This window comes from Amblyomma maculatum, chromosome 6 (genome assembly GCF_055883805.1).
Source record: "Amblyomma maculatum isolate TAMU_Amacu chromosome 6, ASM5588380v1, whole genome shotgun sequence".
Lineage (NCBI taxonomy): Eukaryota > Metazoa > Arthropoda > Arachnida > Ixodida > Ixodidae > Amblyomma > Amblyomma maculatum.
In genome coordinates, this window is record NC_139349.1 from 100,030,412 (window position 1) to 100,049,722 (window position 19,311).

General features: G+C 45.4%; 1 protein-coding gene across 1 annotated transcript; it reads left to right on the forward strand.

Annotated features, from left to right (window-relative positions):
- The first annotated feature begins 1,190 nt into the window (after positions 1 to 1,190).
- Positions 1,191 to 15,198, forward strand: LOC146186413 (uncharacterized). The gene is made up of 10 exons (XM_084605680.1): positions 1,191 to 1,310; positions 4,438 to 4,717; positions 5,314 to 5,475; positions 6,454 to 6,683; positions 7,673 to 7,815; positions 10,845 to 10,999; positions 11,383 to 11,461; positions 11,938 to 12,106; positions 13,651 to 13,810; positions 14,457 to 15,198. Exons 1-10 carry the CDS (start codon positions 1,191 to 1,193, stop codon positions 14,633 to 14,635), a joined length of 1,677 nt encoding a protein of 558 aa, XP_084461806.1. The 3' UTR covers positions 14,636 to 15,198.
- The last annotated feature ends 4,113 nt before the right edge of the window (positions 15,199 to 19,311 follow it).

Here is a 19,311-nt window from a genome sequence, read left to right on the forward strand (position 1 = left end):
GTGAGCACCCCTTGACAGGTCGCCTGTGTAGTGCACGTTCGGTGAAAACTTAGAGCCGTCAAACTCTCTTACCTTGCTCAAGAGTTCGTCGTCCTCAACTCTCCAACTTCAAGGATTTCTAAAAAGGTCCTCTTCATCGGTATGTTAAGACCCCTCGCTTTGAGAGCATGTCCATGTAACTTTGTCTATTTGAATCTTGCTTTCCTGGTGTACGCTAGTTAAAGATTTACTTATGGTGCTGGTCCCATTTATTAGAGAAGACGCTACTTACCGTTATGCGCTTCGTAACTATTTGGCTGATCTGAGAAAATAGTCGTAGTACTGTCGCAAAAAAGCAGTGGATTGCTAGCATCAAGAAACGGAGTTCAGCCCACGATCCCATGTTCACTAATCCCATGTTCACCCCTTCGTCGAGAGAGAGCTGACATCTGTGAGTTCGAGGTGCTGATTTCCACACATTTCCTTCCTGTCTGCCACGTCTTCAAGCTGCAGGCACATCTTCTTGACCAGACTGCTGCAGTATCCTCAGCCTGAATCATGTACTCACAAATAGGCTTTCAGATGCAGGCTTGGTGTCTATGTACTGGTGTTGGCGCCAGGGCGGCGTACGTCACGCGTAAAAATATCGAGGACCAGTATAGAACATCTCTGCAGTACTTTTATGCAATAGGGTTTCAGATTGTGCATCGGATATGACAATAAGAAACGCACACTCAGTTTCTAAGGTTTCCGTGCATGGACGCAAAAAATGATGGCGTCCAGTGTCTGCCATATTACACCCTGCAGGCATAGTCGTCACTGCTGTTCGCTTTTTCCTCTGTCGAAATTTAGAAAGTTGTCTTGTAGCGGCTTGCTTTTACAACTATAATCCTTCACACTTTACCTCATAAAACATTTACTAATACTTGATAATTTTTTTCATTTTATAAACGAAAGCATTTCCGCTGAGAATACATGCAGTTAAAGTAAATTTAAGATATTACGGAGCCTTTATATTTTCGACCAGTAGACCCCGATATATAAGCCAGATATAAACGTTATGGTTAGGAGGGAACAGCGTAAAGAAAACAAAGAGAACTAAACTACGCCCTTGCGAATACCGTTTTCTTGCTATAAGTATTTATTTTGTTTATTTATATAATTGTTATGCAATTGGCTTTTCTCTACAGGTATTTGGATTGTCACAAACTATGAGCAATGCCCAGTATGCAGAGATGACCAAGTACATCGCCGTTTCTTGGAGGCGGCTACTCCACTCGCCAAAGACCACATTGTTATTAATTATCACCCTGGAATGCCTCCTTCACAAGGTAAATCAACCACGAGCGGGGAGGTGCCGCCGTTTTATATTATTTCAGAAATAGACTTGCACCCTATCAACACTTTGTATGCGAGTCGTTTATTTTGCGATTAAAGCGCACACTCTAAATTCTCTGCAGCGTCGCATAATTTCTACAACCAAAGATTCGTCGGCTCCCTATTATATGAGTATTGCATATCAATTCGTTCAAACTACAATTTGGTGGGCACAGTATATGAATAAATTTCAGAATGCAAATGTGATCACAGAAAAATCATGTTCACGAAGGGAATAAAACAGCACGTGTCACAGACAGGACAGGACAAACGGGACAGAGACGCGTCCTGCCTTACCTCGCGCTGTTTTATTCCCTTCTTCAGCATACACCAACCAGCCGGCATCCGCACCTTTATAAAAAAAAAGCATAACTGAATCAATTATGATTATTTTAAATAACTGCCGAAACAGGAGAAATAAAAGCGGTGAGGACCAACAAACGTCCCTGAGTGTCCTGTTATAATTATTAGTCCCTCCAGAGTAGCAAAAACACATTTCAGCGCTATGTTGTGAACGGATTACCATTCCGCGTATGCTCTTTAAAACAGCGACATTCGGATACGGATCACTCTATGTCGACAGTAAAGGAGGGGGTGGGCCCCACACAGCCAGGCCCTGAGCTCAAAGTTCGCAAAAAAATCCCATTTCGAGCAACCGCTTAAGGTCCTGCAAGGTAATTTCCCCACATGCTTATTTAAAACACTGCAGCGGCATTTCACTGTAGCTTCCACATTCTGAATCATTCTGTGACATACGTACAAAATCTAAATATGAATTACCCAATTCGGGAGTAACAAGAGAGTAACGTGACACCTCTGGTGCGCTCTTTCGTAGAGATAGAGGTATGCTTTCCGAGTCCTGGAGTATATTTATAGCGGAGTATTTACGGTTAGCAACAAAGACAGATCCTCTCCGCAACACATTGAAAATTATTTCCGTTCGCAAGACCTTAACCATGGTTTAAACATTCCCTAATTTCTAACCTGTATATATATATATATATATATATATATATATATATATAGGTATATTGTGCGCATAGTAACAAGCGTGCGATAGGGACTGCCACTTACTTTTTTCTCCTTTGTACGGCAATTCGTGGTAAGTGTACAACGGAGAATGTTTCTGGTGTTGCTACAGCGGCATACCGAATAGCAAAATAGTGTTTCGTTGGTCTAGAAGGTACATGAGCAGAGAAAGGCACAGTGTAACTTATAGGACGCAAGGCAAAGCTGCGTACGTCCACTCCTTTCGTCTTGTCTTTGATGCGCTGCACGTTCAGTTATAGCGGATAATTGTGAGCACTGTTTCAAAATGTAGACTTCCATTCAATACGGCAGTTAAAGGGGCATTACAATATGTTCTAATAAAAGTTAGTCTGCGCAGATAGGTTACCGCGTTGTAATCACGAAGAGACCACTCTAACCGAGAGCAGATCTTCTATCAGATGGAATAAATAAAGAAAAAAACACAGGTGCCGCCACCAGCGTCCGATCTCCAAAGTAAAGTGCATACGCCGACACTAATTTTTGTTCGCGGATCCCCAAGGCTGCAACGCAGAGCCGCTCACATCAAAATGGAGAAAATGTGTACTTATCTTTAGGAACGTCGCGATTTCAACTCAACTGGCAAGAATATATGTAATTTCTTTTCTTTTTTTTTTTTTTTGCGAGAAGTGCGTCTTTCTCTGCCAGGGAAGCGAGAGAGGGCCAAAAGGTTTATTTTCACTAATTGCAAATACTGGGATAAGTTCTCCTGATTGCTCCTTTAAATTAACTATGCCATTTCTATATGGCATCCTCCGTACTTATTTGTTGTTAAATGACATCACGCGAATTCCACCAGAAGCACAGCGTTCTCTCTGTCAATAGTACAGTGCACATCTCTGTTTCGCTTTGAATTTCTTCTGCATTGTCATGTGGTCATGGGTTAGTAAGCAACCGCTTTGCTTAAGTCATTCGAAGTTTTCCTCATCCAAAATGAGCTAAATAACGATTTGTTTCAAAGTTAAAAAGCGCATTAGCTAGGTGGACTCCTCACTTTCTGGCACGGAAATTTATGGCATTCATTCGAACTGGAATTGTATGTCCTGACTTGTTCATCAAATCGCACGTCCTTTACAACCTTCTCCCATGTCAGCGCAGATCATGTAGCATCGATGAATCTCGAAGGCGTACGACATTTATTTGTATATTTTCCGAACACAAAATTCCATTCTGTGTTTTCCCTTTTAGTGCGAATTCAACGCTCTGTAAATATTTTAGACTGTGAGGGCCTCGTCCCTATTTAGAAATTCTGAACCCGGACACTTGATACTCTGCATTTGTAGAAAACATTTATGACGATGATAAACACCGCGCAATTTGAGGAGCTCATTGCGGCGGCATAGTAGATACTCTTCACTGAAGGAAGCAACTGATGGCCCCTTATCGTAGCTTGCTATTCAGTATCACTGATGAGAGTCGCAGAAATCGCTCGCTTTACGTCCATTTGGGTGGTCATGTTAATCGGGTTCATTAATTTATTCGCATTATTTGAAATCCGTAAAGATCACTTCGCTATTATCACGTGTACGAGTTAGGGAGTATAGCGGCCCACGATTGAACCTTGTGGCATATGGCGACAGCTATTAATGCTACGGAAATTGCGTGCGTGTGCGCAGCGATGTAAGGTGCTGTGAACAACTAGGCCACGTTAGGTTAATAATTATCAATAAATATGACACATTTAAAGCACATGTCCAGTTATGGCTCTGCAAATTAAGTCATTTTATTTTTCTCGCATCGTGCGTCCCGTGGTACCTGTAATCGGATACAAGAAAGTAACTCTTGGTTAGTTTACAGAAATAGACAGTCGAAGTTTAAAAACGGCGCCATATAGTCGAACGCGGTGTTTTCTTAGTGTAAACTAATTTTTAATGGAGCAGTGTTGTCACCAATTTGCCTGAGCGTCCAATCAGCCGAAATCGCAAGCAACAGTATAACTCACTGAAATGCATTTTTTCTAATTCAGCGGCCACTCGCTGTCCCGTGTGTCTAAAGAAAATGTTCATTCGACTGAACATTCATGTTGTTTTACAGGTATCTTCTCAAGGCGCCACTGCCACCATAGAGCCCTCAAACTTAACCTTTTCAAACGACACAGCGCTGGAATTGGAAGCGTCCAACTTTACCCTGGTGAATTTTTCTTCAATCCTGCTAGAAAAGGAGATTTCAGTAACGAATTCCTCACTCGAAGGCGAGCTCAAAGCAGAAGCCACATCATTTTTGAAGACAAGGCAAGAAATAGTCAACAAAACAGCCGCCAGCGTTGATTTGATACAACGTGACGACCCTATCTCAAGAGGCCCCACTGGTGAAGGTAAGCTTATTCGCTGACTTCCCTGCGATCCCTGTGAAATGAATGTGCTGCGTAGAAGACAACAGTGAAATTCGAGGCATGAAGAAACTGTTGAACATGTGGCTTGCGCTGAATAACTCCGCGCAAAATTAATTTTATGTTTTATGAATCCATATATTGAGCATTGTTTACGCTACTAGAATCCAAGATTTTAATTAATCATGCACAAGAGGAGAAACATTGGCGCATTAAGTTCTTCCTGCACATGTAAAACGCTCGATCAACTGCTTGTTTCATACTTGGGCAGACCGACACACCACGCCCGCCGATCACTGAGGCAGAGCGCAGTTAGCTTTGCTTATAGTATGACGCAGAAAAAAAAACATTTGAAAAATAATTCATTCCGAAAACTTCAAGTCTATAACGTACCCGATGTAAATTATTCGTGGCCGGATCAGTTACCTCGAAAACAGCAGCTTTGTTACGTTCAGCTCCCTGGCCACACGCTTACAGCTTAAGCTATAGAGAAAAAAATATAATAAAGCAAAAAACAGGTAAATTCAATGCAAAAGTGGTAAATGTTGCAGCAGAAACTAAAGGGTGTTATGTGTGCCCAGGCACGGTGGAAAGACTGCCCGTGATCAAGAGGGTGAAGAAACGGCCTACGGGATCAGCGGGACGAAGAAAGCCGCTCTACGACCACGGCCACGGGCATATCGAAGAGCCGGGGTACACACCTTTCATCAAGGACGTCGTAGACGTGCCAGTTCGCGTAAAAGGTACACCATTGCAAGAAGTGTTTTTACAGTCGGGAGAAAAAGTAGTATAATCCACGCGGCGGGCGACCAAGCAAACCATTGCAGCATTGCAGTGCCATCTACAGGAGTCATCTGGGATTGAGACAGAGGGGAGGGTGCTTTTGTGTGTAGAGGGAGAGAAGGCGGGGGGGGGGGGGGGGGGGGGATTCAGGCATGTCGCTTAGCTCGTTTCAACTTAGCGCGCTCCAGCTGGCCTAAATGTCGAGCGGTGACGGTCTCTGGCCCTATTTTGTTGTTATCCTTGTTGGCATCATGAAACGTGACGCGTTCCACCAGGGGATTCAGTTTTTGCTTCATTATTTTTCTCATCGCGCGCTCGAGTTATGACATGGCAGCCAGCGTGCGCCACGGCATCATAACTGCCGTTTCATACTGCAAAGTGCACAGGCTGGCATGTCTTACCTGGAGCTGCACTGCAGAAAAAAAAAAAGAAGCAGACAAGCATTGGAGAGAGAGAGACGGCCGCAGCGGTACCACTCGGCGTTTCTTTTTCTTCTTTTTTTTAACTGGCGCGTTGAATTGAAACTAGCTAAGAGGCCTTTATGAAGAAAAATGTTGACCTCCATCGTCTGTTCCGATCTTAGAGGTCCCTTCCACATGGCACTCTGCTCAAGTTCGTCGTCGCTTCGCCACCACCTGGAGTATAAAACTTTTGTTCCCGACAGCGCTTGTATCGTCTAAGCCATTCAAAGGGTATGTCCCAAAGATATCCTGAAAAACTGTCGCTATGTAGTTCTGTAGCCGACTTGCTGAGCATATGACATGAATGTACCAGCTTAGACATCCCACACAGGAGGTCGATAGGGTATGCACTTCTACTCGCTCTGTTTCGCCACTATAAATGCTGAAGTTTTACAGCGATTTTAAGCCCACTATATATATGACAGTAGCAATAAGCCCTGTTTTTCTCCTTCACTTTCTAACCTTTCACTCGCGCAGTGATATCGGCCGAGTGTCACGAGGGCCTGATGCGCATCGAGCTACGCTTCAACGGCTCCTTCCTGGGTCTGGTGTACAGTACAGGCTACGCGCACGACCCGGACTGCGTGTACGTGAACGGCTCCGGGGGCCCCGCCTACACGCTAGACGTGCGAGCAAACCGCTGCGGCACGCTGGGCCGGAGCGACCTGCTCGTGCAGCCTGCACAGGCTTCCTCCGCTGGCGAGAAGGCGAGGGCTTTCTGCTTCAAAGACGCGTGTTGTGTCCAGTGATGTGACATAATCTGGAGTGTACAATAGATTTAGGAAGGCTGACTTAGCCTTATCACTCAGTGCTCGTTATATTTCACATTTAATCAGACTCAGTTATTTTGTCCCACATGAACTGCAGCAATGGTCAAATTGTTAACACCACGACTGGCTTATTTCTATAGAAGCGTCTCAAGTAAGGTTACCAGCATTTCGTGTAGTGGATACAAAGTGCTGATGTAAGGTAGTAGCCCAGGTAGTAGCCCTGCTTCCTGAACAAATCCTCTAGAATATCTAAATTACTTAATGCCATTCTGAGCCTACGACTTCACTTCGGCTTGGTTACATTGCTACCATGAGCTTGGCGCATCTGTTAGTCGCACATTGTCTAGCTTATTCACGTTATGTCTAGGTTTGGCTCCTCACTCAATCCTGTTCAGTTTATTTGATGTGACATTACTGCTAGGCGCCGCACTGTAGATTCAAGCTTGAATATCCTAGCATAGATAATCGAACTTGATGGCAATTTATTGCTCCTCGCCTCAGTGGTTAAGGCGTTCGTGTGCTGATCCTAATAAAGTGGGTTCAATCCCGGCCGCGGCGGCCGCTTTAAGGTGAAGGCGAGAAGCTATTCGCCCGTGTGCTGTGCGATGTCGGTGCACGCTAAAGAACCCCAGGTGGTCGAAATTTCCGGAGACCTCCACTACGGCGTCTCTCATAGCCCGTGTCGCTTCTGATGCCATGCAATGCACCAAAAGACGATCTCAATAAGTTAGTGACTGTTTTCATATGAACAAATATGTTACTGGAGACAAAGCACAGCCAGTGTTTTCAGAAAATGTGGTGATTCTTTCTGCGGTATGTTTGATGAGGACATTGTTCTTGGCATTTATTGTGGTTTTAGAAGTTCTGGGGGTGCAAACACTCTAGGCTAATTTACCAGCCGCCATTTTTTCGGCTATTTTGAGCAGGTCCGCGGTCACCAGCTCTGGAACTCACTGACGGTGCAGTATGATCGTCAGATCGAGGACTCGGCCGACGAGCGATTCCGGGTCACGTGCGAGTACGCCTTCGACTACTGGAAGACGGTCTCCTTCCCGCTGCTCAACGTCGAGTGAGTCCATCGAGTACCTTCCGGCATCTTCCTAAAACTCCCGAGGAGACCAAGCGTTTAAGTGTTTCTTTTGCCTCTTCAGGTTGCTTGTAAATATCACTGTTTTCCCGTTTGGACGCTGAACGACAAAACTTTGTCGGAGACACTTAGATCTCTCTTAAGTCTATTAAGGCGAAAGCCTTCCTACGACTGTTCGCCTTCATCTGCCACTCTCTCACTCACTTGCTTCTTTCATTTCTCAGTCTTTTCTTTTTTCTTTTTCCTTTTTTTTCCTAGCTGTTTGCACAATGTTGGCGTATTTTTGCACAATTACGACGTCCGAGGCTGTTTTGACACCTTCACACTATATCGACGTCCTTGCCTATTTTAACGCCTGACTGACTTTCAGGCCCTAAATTCCACTTAATTCACGTGAACGCAGTACGTAATTTTAGCACACAGGCACATTTTTTTCGCCCTTTACGTCATCCAACCCATATTTTAGTCATCAATGAATTGATTTCTCGATAATGACGGTGTGACATCCTCCTTGGACGCACAAATTTTTTCCACACTCACAAGCCTATAAAGGCTTTTCCTTTAACATACTATTCTTACTGCTGTTCCAAAGGTAACAGCAGTGGCTTGAAGCTGTTTTCTGGTGCAAAATATTGTATAGCGAAAAGGGCTTAACTTTTGAAAACGAAAAACGGGAACTTTTGTTAAAGTATTCACGTAATGTATGTATGTACAGCTGCATCTTTACACGAACGTGACAAGTAGTGAGTCAAGTTGTATCAACTTTTTAAAGCATCACGTCAGTGTAAATGGGAAGGACGCGTTAGGAAACCTCATGACACACAATTCATACAGGGTTAAACTAAACATGATAAATAGACACTCGCAGTACGTGCAAATGATGCTTCATCCATCAAGGTGGAGAGTGAGAGCGTATGCGATTAATGTTCGACAATTGTTGCGTATTCTTCCCTCCCCTTGAGCCTTCGAGAAGCAACACAAGGCGACGCCACCTTCACAAGAGGGACGACGCAAGCGCTGCTTTATTCGTAGCGTTGCAGCGATACATCAGGAATGCTTCACGATGCTGTCGCCTTTATGTAAACACGACTAATGAGCCTTACACCCTTTAGTATTGAAAGCCGCATGATCCTCGCGTCCGCCTCGCTTCGTTACACTTTCAAACGCCTTCATTATGCAATTGCCCCTTATTCAACGCATCTTTCAGCACTACTGATTAGCTCTCCTCTCTCACCTACTCCCAAAAGCTCGGAACAACCACGAGCTAACTGAATTACCAAGTGAAACATCGTGAATCGCCGACAAAGGCAGCACAACTGTGAAAACCTTAATTACGGCTCATCGCAGCCAGCAACAGAGTCGATACTTGTACTATAGCCCTGAGTGCAGTTGAATGCTGTTTTAATTTTCGGAAAGAAGTTGCACGCAGATTTCTAAGCAATTAACACAATACACTTATAAGCTTGATCACTTGTGAAGAAAGCGTGAGATTTTTCACGCGCAGGAGACCAGCTCTCTTATCCCATGTGAGTGGGAAAGGGGGGGGGGGGGGGGGGGGGGCAGAGATATACGTCATAAGGACACGATTAATGGGCCGATCTACCTTGAGATTTATAATAGGTTGCTTAATATTTCCGCACATATTGCTACCTTATACCACTCCTGCCACCCGCCAACAGCGCATGCGCATTGACAGCTGTCGGCTAAAGCATTCTATTTACGCCTTTTCATCCTGCTTCCACCGGACGCGTACGCCTTCGCGTGAGCAAGTGGAATCGTTGCCGCGGGATTTTTCTTTTAGAAACACCTTCCGAGTTGCGAGCATGGCCTGACATATGTGGAGCCGAGGTTAATGACGGGGGGCTCTTACTCAACGAATGTCGCTGCCCGGTCGCCGTCTTACCTCTTACGCAACCGTATATTCCATATGCCTACTTTCCGCGCTGCGTGCGAAATCGTGAAGCGTGCATTTGGGAGTGCGCCGTTTGTCAATTTTTTTTCCCTTAGCTTGACGTATTCATTTTCGTTTCAAGATATTTTCTTTTTCTCCCGTCCTTCACGCCAACTCCGGGAAACTGACTTCGCAAACACAGCAGATACTTTTTTTTTCGGTGCTTTTTCGCACCTTCCCGGGAATCCGCATGCCTTCCTCGTGTCCTCTTCTTCCGGATGCCATTACATGAATCGCTTCCTTCCTCGACATTTTCGTCCTTGTCGGTAACGGCAGCGCGGAAAGGAAAGCTACACGCCGCGACGCTATTGCGTTCCCCACGAATAAAAATACTCGCATACGGCGCTTGGAGGCCTGCTTACGTGACTGGGGTGCATTGAGGGAATCGCAGTAGACCCGGACCGTGTTTTAGGTTCATAAAAGGTTTTTAGTGGAGAAATGGGATGATGTTTTTGTTTTGTTTTTTTTTCTAATTTGAACGCCTTTATTTCCGGTTCCCTTTGCGCTATAAGATGTGATGCGCTACCAACCTACGCACCACCTTCTGAATGGTTTTTCCTGATGAAAATTATTTAAGTTTAATGGCTTTACAGAATCTTTCCCACATACACCAGAAAACGTTTCAACCCAGAAAATGAGAGCGCCAGGATATAGGGGGAAGCTTCGACACACTGGAAAGGTGGTTGGTGTCAAGCAGCAGTAGAAACGGCATTTAAACTCTTTAAACATGACATTTAAACTGAATGGGAATAATACTTCAGGTTCGCTGAGAAGTAGGCAGTGTTTTACTTTTGCCAGAGCACTGCTTGTAACCTCAAATCTGCATTAAAAGCAAAACGGATGGAGATAGTTATAGTACATAGGACTTTTCTGGGCACAACGAAGTCTCAGGTAAAGAAAAATACCATTGATCAGGACGAATAAAAAGCATTATGTTTGAGCACGACAGCCATTCGTGTTCTGCCAGTCAAGTCACCGCACAGCGAAATTGGCCCTGCAATGGACGCTGCGGTGGAGGTGATACAAACCCTCTGGTACCGTGCCACTCCTCTTGTCGCAGGGTGAACACGGGTACAGCGGTCGTTTTCACGCTACCCCCTCCGCAGTGCAGCATGGAAGTGCGTTTGGGTTACGGACTCTCGGGACCCAGAGCGCAGGGGCCTGTGACGGTGGGAGACCCTCTCACGCTCGTGATCACCATGACCAGCGTACTGCGTGAGTGCAAGCCTCAATCCAGACATTTCCACAAAGACAGGGCGGACACAAAGAGAGTAGTTATGAAGGGTGAAGTGAAAGGGAGTTTTGAGTAAGCTCGTTGGATAAAAAATCAAAGGGGTCTTGCGGCTTAAAGTAGCAATGCTGTCATAGCTTAACGGCTGAAGAAATTCACTTGTTATTTATTGAGAGGATAGAAATTCAGAGCAGATGCACATACATCGCATGTGGGTTCTGCCACTGTCTCCTGAAGTCCTTTGGCTGAAACAAGGATTCCTCCAGCAGCATCTACGCCGTATATAATTGTTGTTACGATTAACGTTGTTACTGCGTGATAAAAAGAGGAAAAATGCTTGATGGCAACTGCACTTATATACTCGCAGGTGACGTTGATATCCTCGTCAGCAACTGTGTGGCTCACAATGGAGCAGATCAAAAGCTCCAGCTGGTCGATGTACACGGGTAAGTGCCGCATAGCTATCTGCAGCATAAGGGTTTGAAGTTGACTACAGAAATAACTATCCTATATAAAAAGGCGTCATTTTCACAAAATGTGATGCTAAAAGCGGCGAGTTCACAGAACACTTCGACTCCTCCCATTTCGACAGGGAATTTTCGCAAATACGGCACAGAAGCACAATTTAGTTTAGAAGCTTCCTTCGAGCTTGGGCTCGCTTTGGCTTCATGTCTATAAACTGACTGCAGCGTACATGTAGTTGAGCAGAGAGCCTGCTGTGACCATAGTCACTCACTAAAGTAGGCTCTTAACTGAATAGCTCAACCCATGTCTGTTCTGTGAAACTGCCGCTTACAGACGAAGGTGTATTGCGCAAATATTACAATATTTATAGTTGCGCTTCCATTGCAAGCCACGCACTCGAATGTGTGATTTTTTTTTCATCTTTGTGTATTATTCCTATCGTCTTCACCGCTCGCAGATGCACCCTGCAGGAGCGCCTCCTGAGCGCCTTCCGCGGCTCGCACTCCACTCGTGCGGAAGGGGGTCAAGAGGTGGCGCTGTTTGCCTTCCTCAAGGCCTTCCGCTTCACGGGCAGCAGGGCGCTGTACATCGAGTGCGACGTCCACATGTGCCACAGTTCGTGCCCTGTACGTGCCACTTTCTTTATTTCTTGCTTTCTTTCTCTTTCTTTTTTTCTTTATTTCTTTCTTTCTTTCGGTCTTTTCTTTGTTTTGTTGTTCCTTTCTTTCTTTCTTTCTTTCTTTCTTTCTTTCTTTCTTTCTTTCCACGTGCCTTCTCTGGCTCCTCTCGTACAGACGCAGTCAAAAGTTGAGCACAATGTGGTCGCAAGACATGAAAGTGCGTGCATGCGCGTAAATGCAGGCTGCCTAAATCCACCAAAGATATGGGCTCATAATAATAGCTTTTGCTAATTGAAGAAATGAAGCTGTCAACGCAAGCTACCACCCTGAGCGGAAAAACGAGTTCAGTTTTCTTAATAATGGCCCGACCGTTACTTTAGCTTACGACTAACAATAAAGACACACGAAGCATGTGGAGTGATAATTATAGCCAGAAAGGATTTAAAATACATCTAAAATATAACTGAAACAGAGATCAAACTTGTCTTTACGTTACCGGCAACACGTAGAGCTTCATAAAGCATTTATAAACCCTTGCTGACCGCTCAAACAAACGCTGATTAAAGTAGCGGCCCTATGTGCCTGTCGCGAAATGATAGTAGCCTCGGTATAACAGGATGTAGGAGGAGGTTACGGAGGTGGTCAGAAACCAGATAAGCGTACAAGAAAAATAATTTGTTTCGTAGAATGCGACAAACTTGAACCTTGTAGAGGAAAAAAGATTAATCACTCACGGCAAATTACGCAAAATGAAAATACCCAAAGTGTAAAATACTCATTGGCGTTCACAGCAAATGACCTAATCATTCATTGCAAGTTCCGAAATGCGCGCCGGTATCTACAGCTTCATCTTATATTTGTTCCCTGGAACCATGTGCTCCCAATAATGTTTTTAACGATAGCCCAGGATTTGAACTTCAGTGACGCCATGCGAAGAGGACGCGTAAAAGGAGCCTATCTAACGTACTTGACAAATCTGAAAATGGCTGGACTACTGTTTAATGCAGACTAAATCGTTTTAAAGGCCCTGCAGAATTTCAAAACAAATTTCAACTGCCCTGGCTGCAGTTATTGCGGCCTTCACACTGAAGAAAAGTTAATCGCAACTCCAAAAATTGAGGATATATGCTCAAATACACACTGCCCAAACCAAATCAAACAGTGATATACAAGCTATGCTGTCTGTGGAGCAACTTTCAAAATGATGACAAAAGACCGAAAGTATTGCCTTCATATCACGTTTTCAGAAAACAGGATAACTGCCGCTTTTTTTTTTCCTCTGCGCAACTAATTCTCATTGCTCCCATATCGCCACTACGCGTTTTCTAACGGTCAAACCCTGCGAGGGTTCCAATTTGTGTCCCCATTTTTTATCGCCAATAATGAGAAACAAGAAACATTATCAAGTGAGAAATATGTATAAACGGAGCGTAACGAATGAATTCATCCTGTGCACAATAACTCGGAATTAGGCGCCCGTAATAACAGGGCGTGTACGTAACGAACGGCCACTTAGTGACTCTCGTCCGCACATGCACTTTGTGCTTCAGACTCAACAATGCTCCTGGCGTCAACGCCGGAAGAGGTCGGCTTCACCAGCGCTCGCAGCGGCCAACGACTCCGGCACGCCATTCGAAACGCTCAACCTGTTCCAAGCCCTGGAAGTGCTGCACACCGACATGGACGCACAGCAAAGCCTGCCCTACTCCGGTGCGTTGCGCGCAGTTTGCCTACACTCCTTTATGGGTTGGGCGGCAGTGAAAGAAGGGAAGTGAAAGAAGGGAAAGACTTCGCCTTTACAGTTTCATGACCCAGCCCTGCTCTGCCGCCACGCCCGGCACCTCTTTCTTTGCTAGTTTCCGCCCTTATCAACCTCTGGGCCCGCTAAACGGGTCACTTTTCGGCAATCACGTTTTGTGCGCTTCCGGTCTGTGCCTTGCCTGCCTCGCTGGTGCAGTGCCTGCAACGTTCTTGCATAAACTACTGAAACAGAAAACTAAGGACGGTTACAGTTCTATGTGTACAGTCACGGCTTGCGATAGGTAGCGCACGGGCTTAACCGTCGAAAATGTGCTGGACCGTAGTAAACGAAGGAAAGCGTAGTGAACAGCCCCAATAGAACTTTTAAGACATCACCAAGCTCTGGTAATGTCACATCTGTCTGTAACGCTGGTGTATACAATCAGCTATGCGAAAAAGAATGAGCAAAATAGGGCAGTATAAGGTAAATAAAAGTAATGTTTTTTTTTTGTTTTTTTTTTAAGCATGAAACAATTGGGTCATTAGCTCTTGCTTCTTTTTTTAAGCATGAAACAATTGGGTCATTAGCTCTTGCTTCTTTTTTTCTCCTCTGTAGACCCCAGCGGCAGCTTGGTATGCCTCAAGGCGACGGGCTTCGCAGCAGGAGTAGCACTCCTATTCCTGATGATGTCTGTGTGCTTCGGACTGTCGGCCTGTACTGTCATTAAGCTCAGGGGGAAGAAGCCTGACAAAGTCGATCCGCTCAGTGACGACAACCAGCCTTCAGACTACTGACTGAAAGCTCACTCAAAAGCAAGCAAACGACCAAACGTACCAAGACGATCAAGACGTCTATCACAAATCATTTGGACAGCAGTGGTCGGGGAAACCGTTGCACTCGCGGGGTTTACCCCAAACAGACACTAGTAAAACGAATGCAATGGGGTAAAAACTGTAGGGTAAACAAATGAATAGGAAGCAAAAACCGCCCATATGGAGCAGAGGTTTTTGTTGTCTTTTTCGCAGCAGCAGCACACACAAGTATGTAATACTTATATTTAAACCGTGCACTGTTTGGACTCTAACCCTACCGCGTTTACTGCTTTAGAGTCAGGTTTCATAACTGAAACGCTGATCGTTTATCAGAATGTAAGAGTTTACCGCATCGTGACGCATCGTGCAGCGGCAAACTTCGCAGAGAGAGAGAGAGAGAAACATTTATTGGTTCTGAAGAAGATTCGACTAAGGTAAACCGGCCGGTCTGTTAGTGCCTAAAGAATCAGTGCCTCGGCTGTAGCGCAAGCCCGGACAGTGTGGCCTCCCACTGCTCTAATGCGGGATTTCTATGTGTGAGAGCACTTAATTATGGCACCTTTAATTCAAAGAAACGTGGATTCTGCCGTCTTTCATTGTTGCTGATGGTGGCTTAACCTAAAAACGAACAAAATGTCTCTGGCTGTCATTTACCGCCGCTCTTTTTTCCCACGCCTGGGCTTCTGTGGCACTAACAAAGGGATGGTACCGTTTTTACATTTTCTTGCACCAGCACTACTTTAATTCACAGCGCTAAATGAAGGCCGAAGACATCATTGTCCGACTGCGTCGACGGTATTGAATGAGGGGAGTGGCCAACTTTGGGCAAGTGTTTTTCATTTGCTCTGATGTGAACTTTTTTTAGGCAGAAAGTGTGTTACTGTGTGGAAATTAATGAAAATTATGTGCTGCATATCAGATTTGGGTGGAAATATTTCAATTAAAGAGAATAAAACAACTGGGAAAACAGTCCTTTTAGATTTCGCAGCATTACTATCGTGCTTTAGCGTTCGAAGAGTAATATAGCCGAAACGTTTTGTGCGTATTTTGCTAACTCCGAAGGCTCTGAAGAAAAGAAAACCTTCAAGTTGTCCAAGAGGTTGCTACACGTAACTACAACAAATATCGCAATTTGCAGCACCTTTCCTCGTATAGGCTCCCTATCGTCACGTCGCTTTGGTATTCCTCCCATCGTCAGCGAAGTGCGAAAGCCCGGTAGGTAGATTAACATCTCCCTGTTTGGCTTCCACCTCACGTGCGCTCAATGAAGACATCCCTGCGGCCAGCTGCGAACGTGCATGGGTGTTTGTACGAGTCTTGTTTTTGAATAGCCGGCAGCAAGCTCATCGTCCAGCTCTATACGCTCCATGAAAGTGAAATCGAAACTATGCGACAAAGCGTTTGAAAAAAAACGATTAAAGCTCGGCACCCGGTTTGTTCTACATCCCGTGCCACCGACATCCCCCTGTGGGCTTTTCCCAAACTTCTTGCAGTACGTGTGACGATCATCGAAATAGTAACGAAATGACGACGAGAGATCCCACCCCGGTATTCAAGAGGTAGAGAGAGAGTGCGTGTGACAAGAAAAATAAAGGGAAAGGGAGGGTGCACAGAGTAGGTAAGACGTCGCGCACAGATTCCTTCCTGCTCCAGCAGCCGACCGGTATAGGACCTTTCGAACGCAGGCACGTTGCACGTCTCCAGGAAGTGGGCCGTACACAAGAAAACAAGACGGCAGGATGCTTCCGCCGTGGAATGCCGCTCGATTTAGTAACCGCTCTTATAAGGCCGGCATTTCCAACGCGGGAACTCTATACGGACCCACACACGCACGACTATAATACCCGCGCACGCAAAGTCAGCTGCCCAAGGCCGGACGCGTCGCGTGCATACGCATACGCTTGTTATAGTACACTTGACTGACGTTTACCGTGAGGACTGAAGCTCGCAAGAGACTGCGCGAGACGTGGGAGGGCGAGTCCTGCGAGCTCTGGCATTTTGAGGCCTCCGCGTGCCTCGGCACAGGCGGGAACACCCTAACTGTATTCGACGAAACCGCTTTTTCTATGAGCTGACGAGTACTCTGCGTTCGCGGCAGTAGAGTCGCTGCGCTGCGCTGATGTGGGTCAAAGCCCTGTTTCTTTCTGGAGCCGTAATGGGTTCCGCCATCGAATGCGAGCGAGGGAGTGACGTGTAGTATACGCCCGCCTGCACTCTTATCCTCTCACTGCTGCATCGGACGGGCAGCAACGGGCTACTGAAAATAACGCCTGCCGACTGCCTGAATTGGACTTGGCGACCTCCGGAAGAGGATGACCGGGTCGTCGTGCGGTAGGTTGGGGTCAACAGGAAAGGCTGGGTGGAGGCGGCAGACGGCGGCGCGAAAGGAGGTGAAGCTCGTTATAGGAGTGCCTTTCACACCTCTCATGCCTGTCAGCGCACACTCTCAAAGCAGGAAACGCGTATGGCCTTTCCTGTTGGCCTGATATGCCTAGGGGCATTGCGTCGGTATGAAGCTCGAAGGAATGTTAAATACGTATTCTACTGACGCGGGCCCCAGCCAGTTTTCGGCGCATGTGTCGAACAGATTTTTTTTTTTTTTTTTCGTGGAACTTGGCCGATCGCTCTTTCTGGCCCCGGTTGAGATCGTCTCAAGTGGTCTCCGTCCACAGGTCTTGCCCGCAGTCAAAGATAGAAAAATATGCTGCGTAACTGCGGCCACAATTCAATGATTCTCTTCGCTTCACTGCTATACTGTTCGGCGCCTCCATGTAAAATGCAATGTAAAAATGTAGAATGAAAAATTCTCGCTAGATCCTCCTTGAATGATGTGAAGGAATTTCATCTCCTTTTGTGGTATTTTAACCTCACATTACCTGGTTGATATTGATCATGTGTCCACTTATGCTTTAGTACTGGGTTTCTTTCCTCTTTTTTGCTCAGATTGAGAGAACACCTTATTCCCGACATACCATCGCAGTTAAAATGACAACAGTGATTATCCGGGCCTTTGAAAACGCAGCCTAAAATAATTGACTGCAATGGAAGAGCAGGTATCACGGCCTGTTGGGAAATAACTAGCATATTCATTTCAGTTCCAGTGAATTTCAAATCGATCAGCGGGCCCTGGCGCTTCAGAAGAAAAACTCCAGAGACCGTTTTTAGACTGTTCTGCACATACCCGAGTTGTTGTACATTTGGACAAAAAAAAATGTAATAACAAGAAACATCTCCAGTTGGCATCATAACTTCACATGATGCACGCCTAAATCGCTGAATAGCCTGGGTCGCTTTGGGATGGTAAAGCCCAAAATCAACCAACCAAGCATGCCTAAAGAAAAAATTTGGAATTAAATCGCCTGCAGGGGGTTTGATAGTTGATGCCATCAGGTGTAATACTCGGGCCCTCTCGTACTTACCGCCGGTGATAGGTGGGAGTAAGGATATATCAGGATTATTCATTTCCTGCCGACAGGCATCCTGTAAAATTTCGGTGCCAGCTCCACAATACGAAATTCCCAGCAATCACGTTATGTAACCGTCGGGTTCCATTCTGACATCGTGAATGAAGCAGCATTTCCGTAGCATTATAGCACATTTGTGCACTGTGTTCTGTGATTCAGGAACATATACTATGGCGAAAGTCTTTATTGGCTCATGATGTCGTGGACAAAATGTGTCCCGCTTTTGCGGCGGCTCTGATTAGCCGAGGCAGGATGACGTCTAGAGGTCTCGACCAATCACAGAGCACCATCACAGTATGCGCGAATGCGTCCCTTATATGGCCATATGTCAATCAATGATCAATTATTAATCAATTACTGATTGATGAATAATTAAGTAATTCTTTATTTAGCTAAATATGGTCAATGAATAATTAATTGGTTAATTAATTACCTGCCCAATGACTAATTAATTGATTAGTTAATTACTAATTTGTGACCGTTGCATAGCAGAATGCGGTAATCAGGCTTTCGCCTTTTACTACTTTTGTCGCTAAAGTGCCTCGTAATTTTTTACACCATGATACCTCTCACTAGCGTACGCCACTAAACTGCGTAAACGGCAATGTTTGGAGAGATAGCGAATCGGTAAAATCTGGTCGCGATGACGCTGGCAGGCCACAAACATGCGGAAAAGGAAACAGGAAAGTCTGCACGCGATCGTAGCGACACGCACGACGTAATTTTGAAAATGAAAGCAGGAACAAGAGAAACGCGTGCGTCTTTTCCGGAAGGCCGATAAGTTTCGTCTTTGAGTGCTACCTAGCTGCTGCGCGGTTCGTGCCAAAGCATTAAAATATGCCAGTTGAATAAAAAAAATGACGCGATGTTGCACTAACGACGCATCGATGCGCATACACCATATTTTGCTTTGACGGTTGCGTAGGTTTTTGAACAGCTACCTGGAAAATTGCACGAGTTTCTGCTGCGCAGATTCTAAAAAATTTATGCTACAGGAAGTTGACTTCCCTTCGAAACATCGTCTCATGACTTATGTAACGCTGCCTTTTCTGCGGTGCTGATGACGGCTCGACTGTTGCAAAAAAAAAATGAATAAATGTTACCATTTCGAAATTCTCAATATTAAGGGCGTTCCCTGCCATTCACAACGACCGCCTTTATCTTGCAGCGGCATAAAAAAAAAATAAAGGGGGG

Bases quoted from the DNA above. Each gene is read 5' to 3' on its own strand.
- LOC146186413 (XM_084605680.1), top strand. From the start codon at position 1,191: ATGAGCAATGCCCAGTATGCAGAGATGACCAAGTACATCGCCGTTTCT. The intron at 1,311-4,437 runs GTAAATCAACCA...GTTGTTTTACAG, and splicing joins TGGAATGCCTCCTTCACAAG to GTATCTTCTCAAGGCGCCAC. The intron at 11,000-11,382 runs GTGAGTGCAAGC...ATATACTCGCAG, and splicing joins CACCATGACCAGCGTACTGC to GTGACGTTGATATCCTCGTC.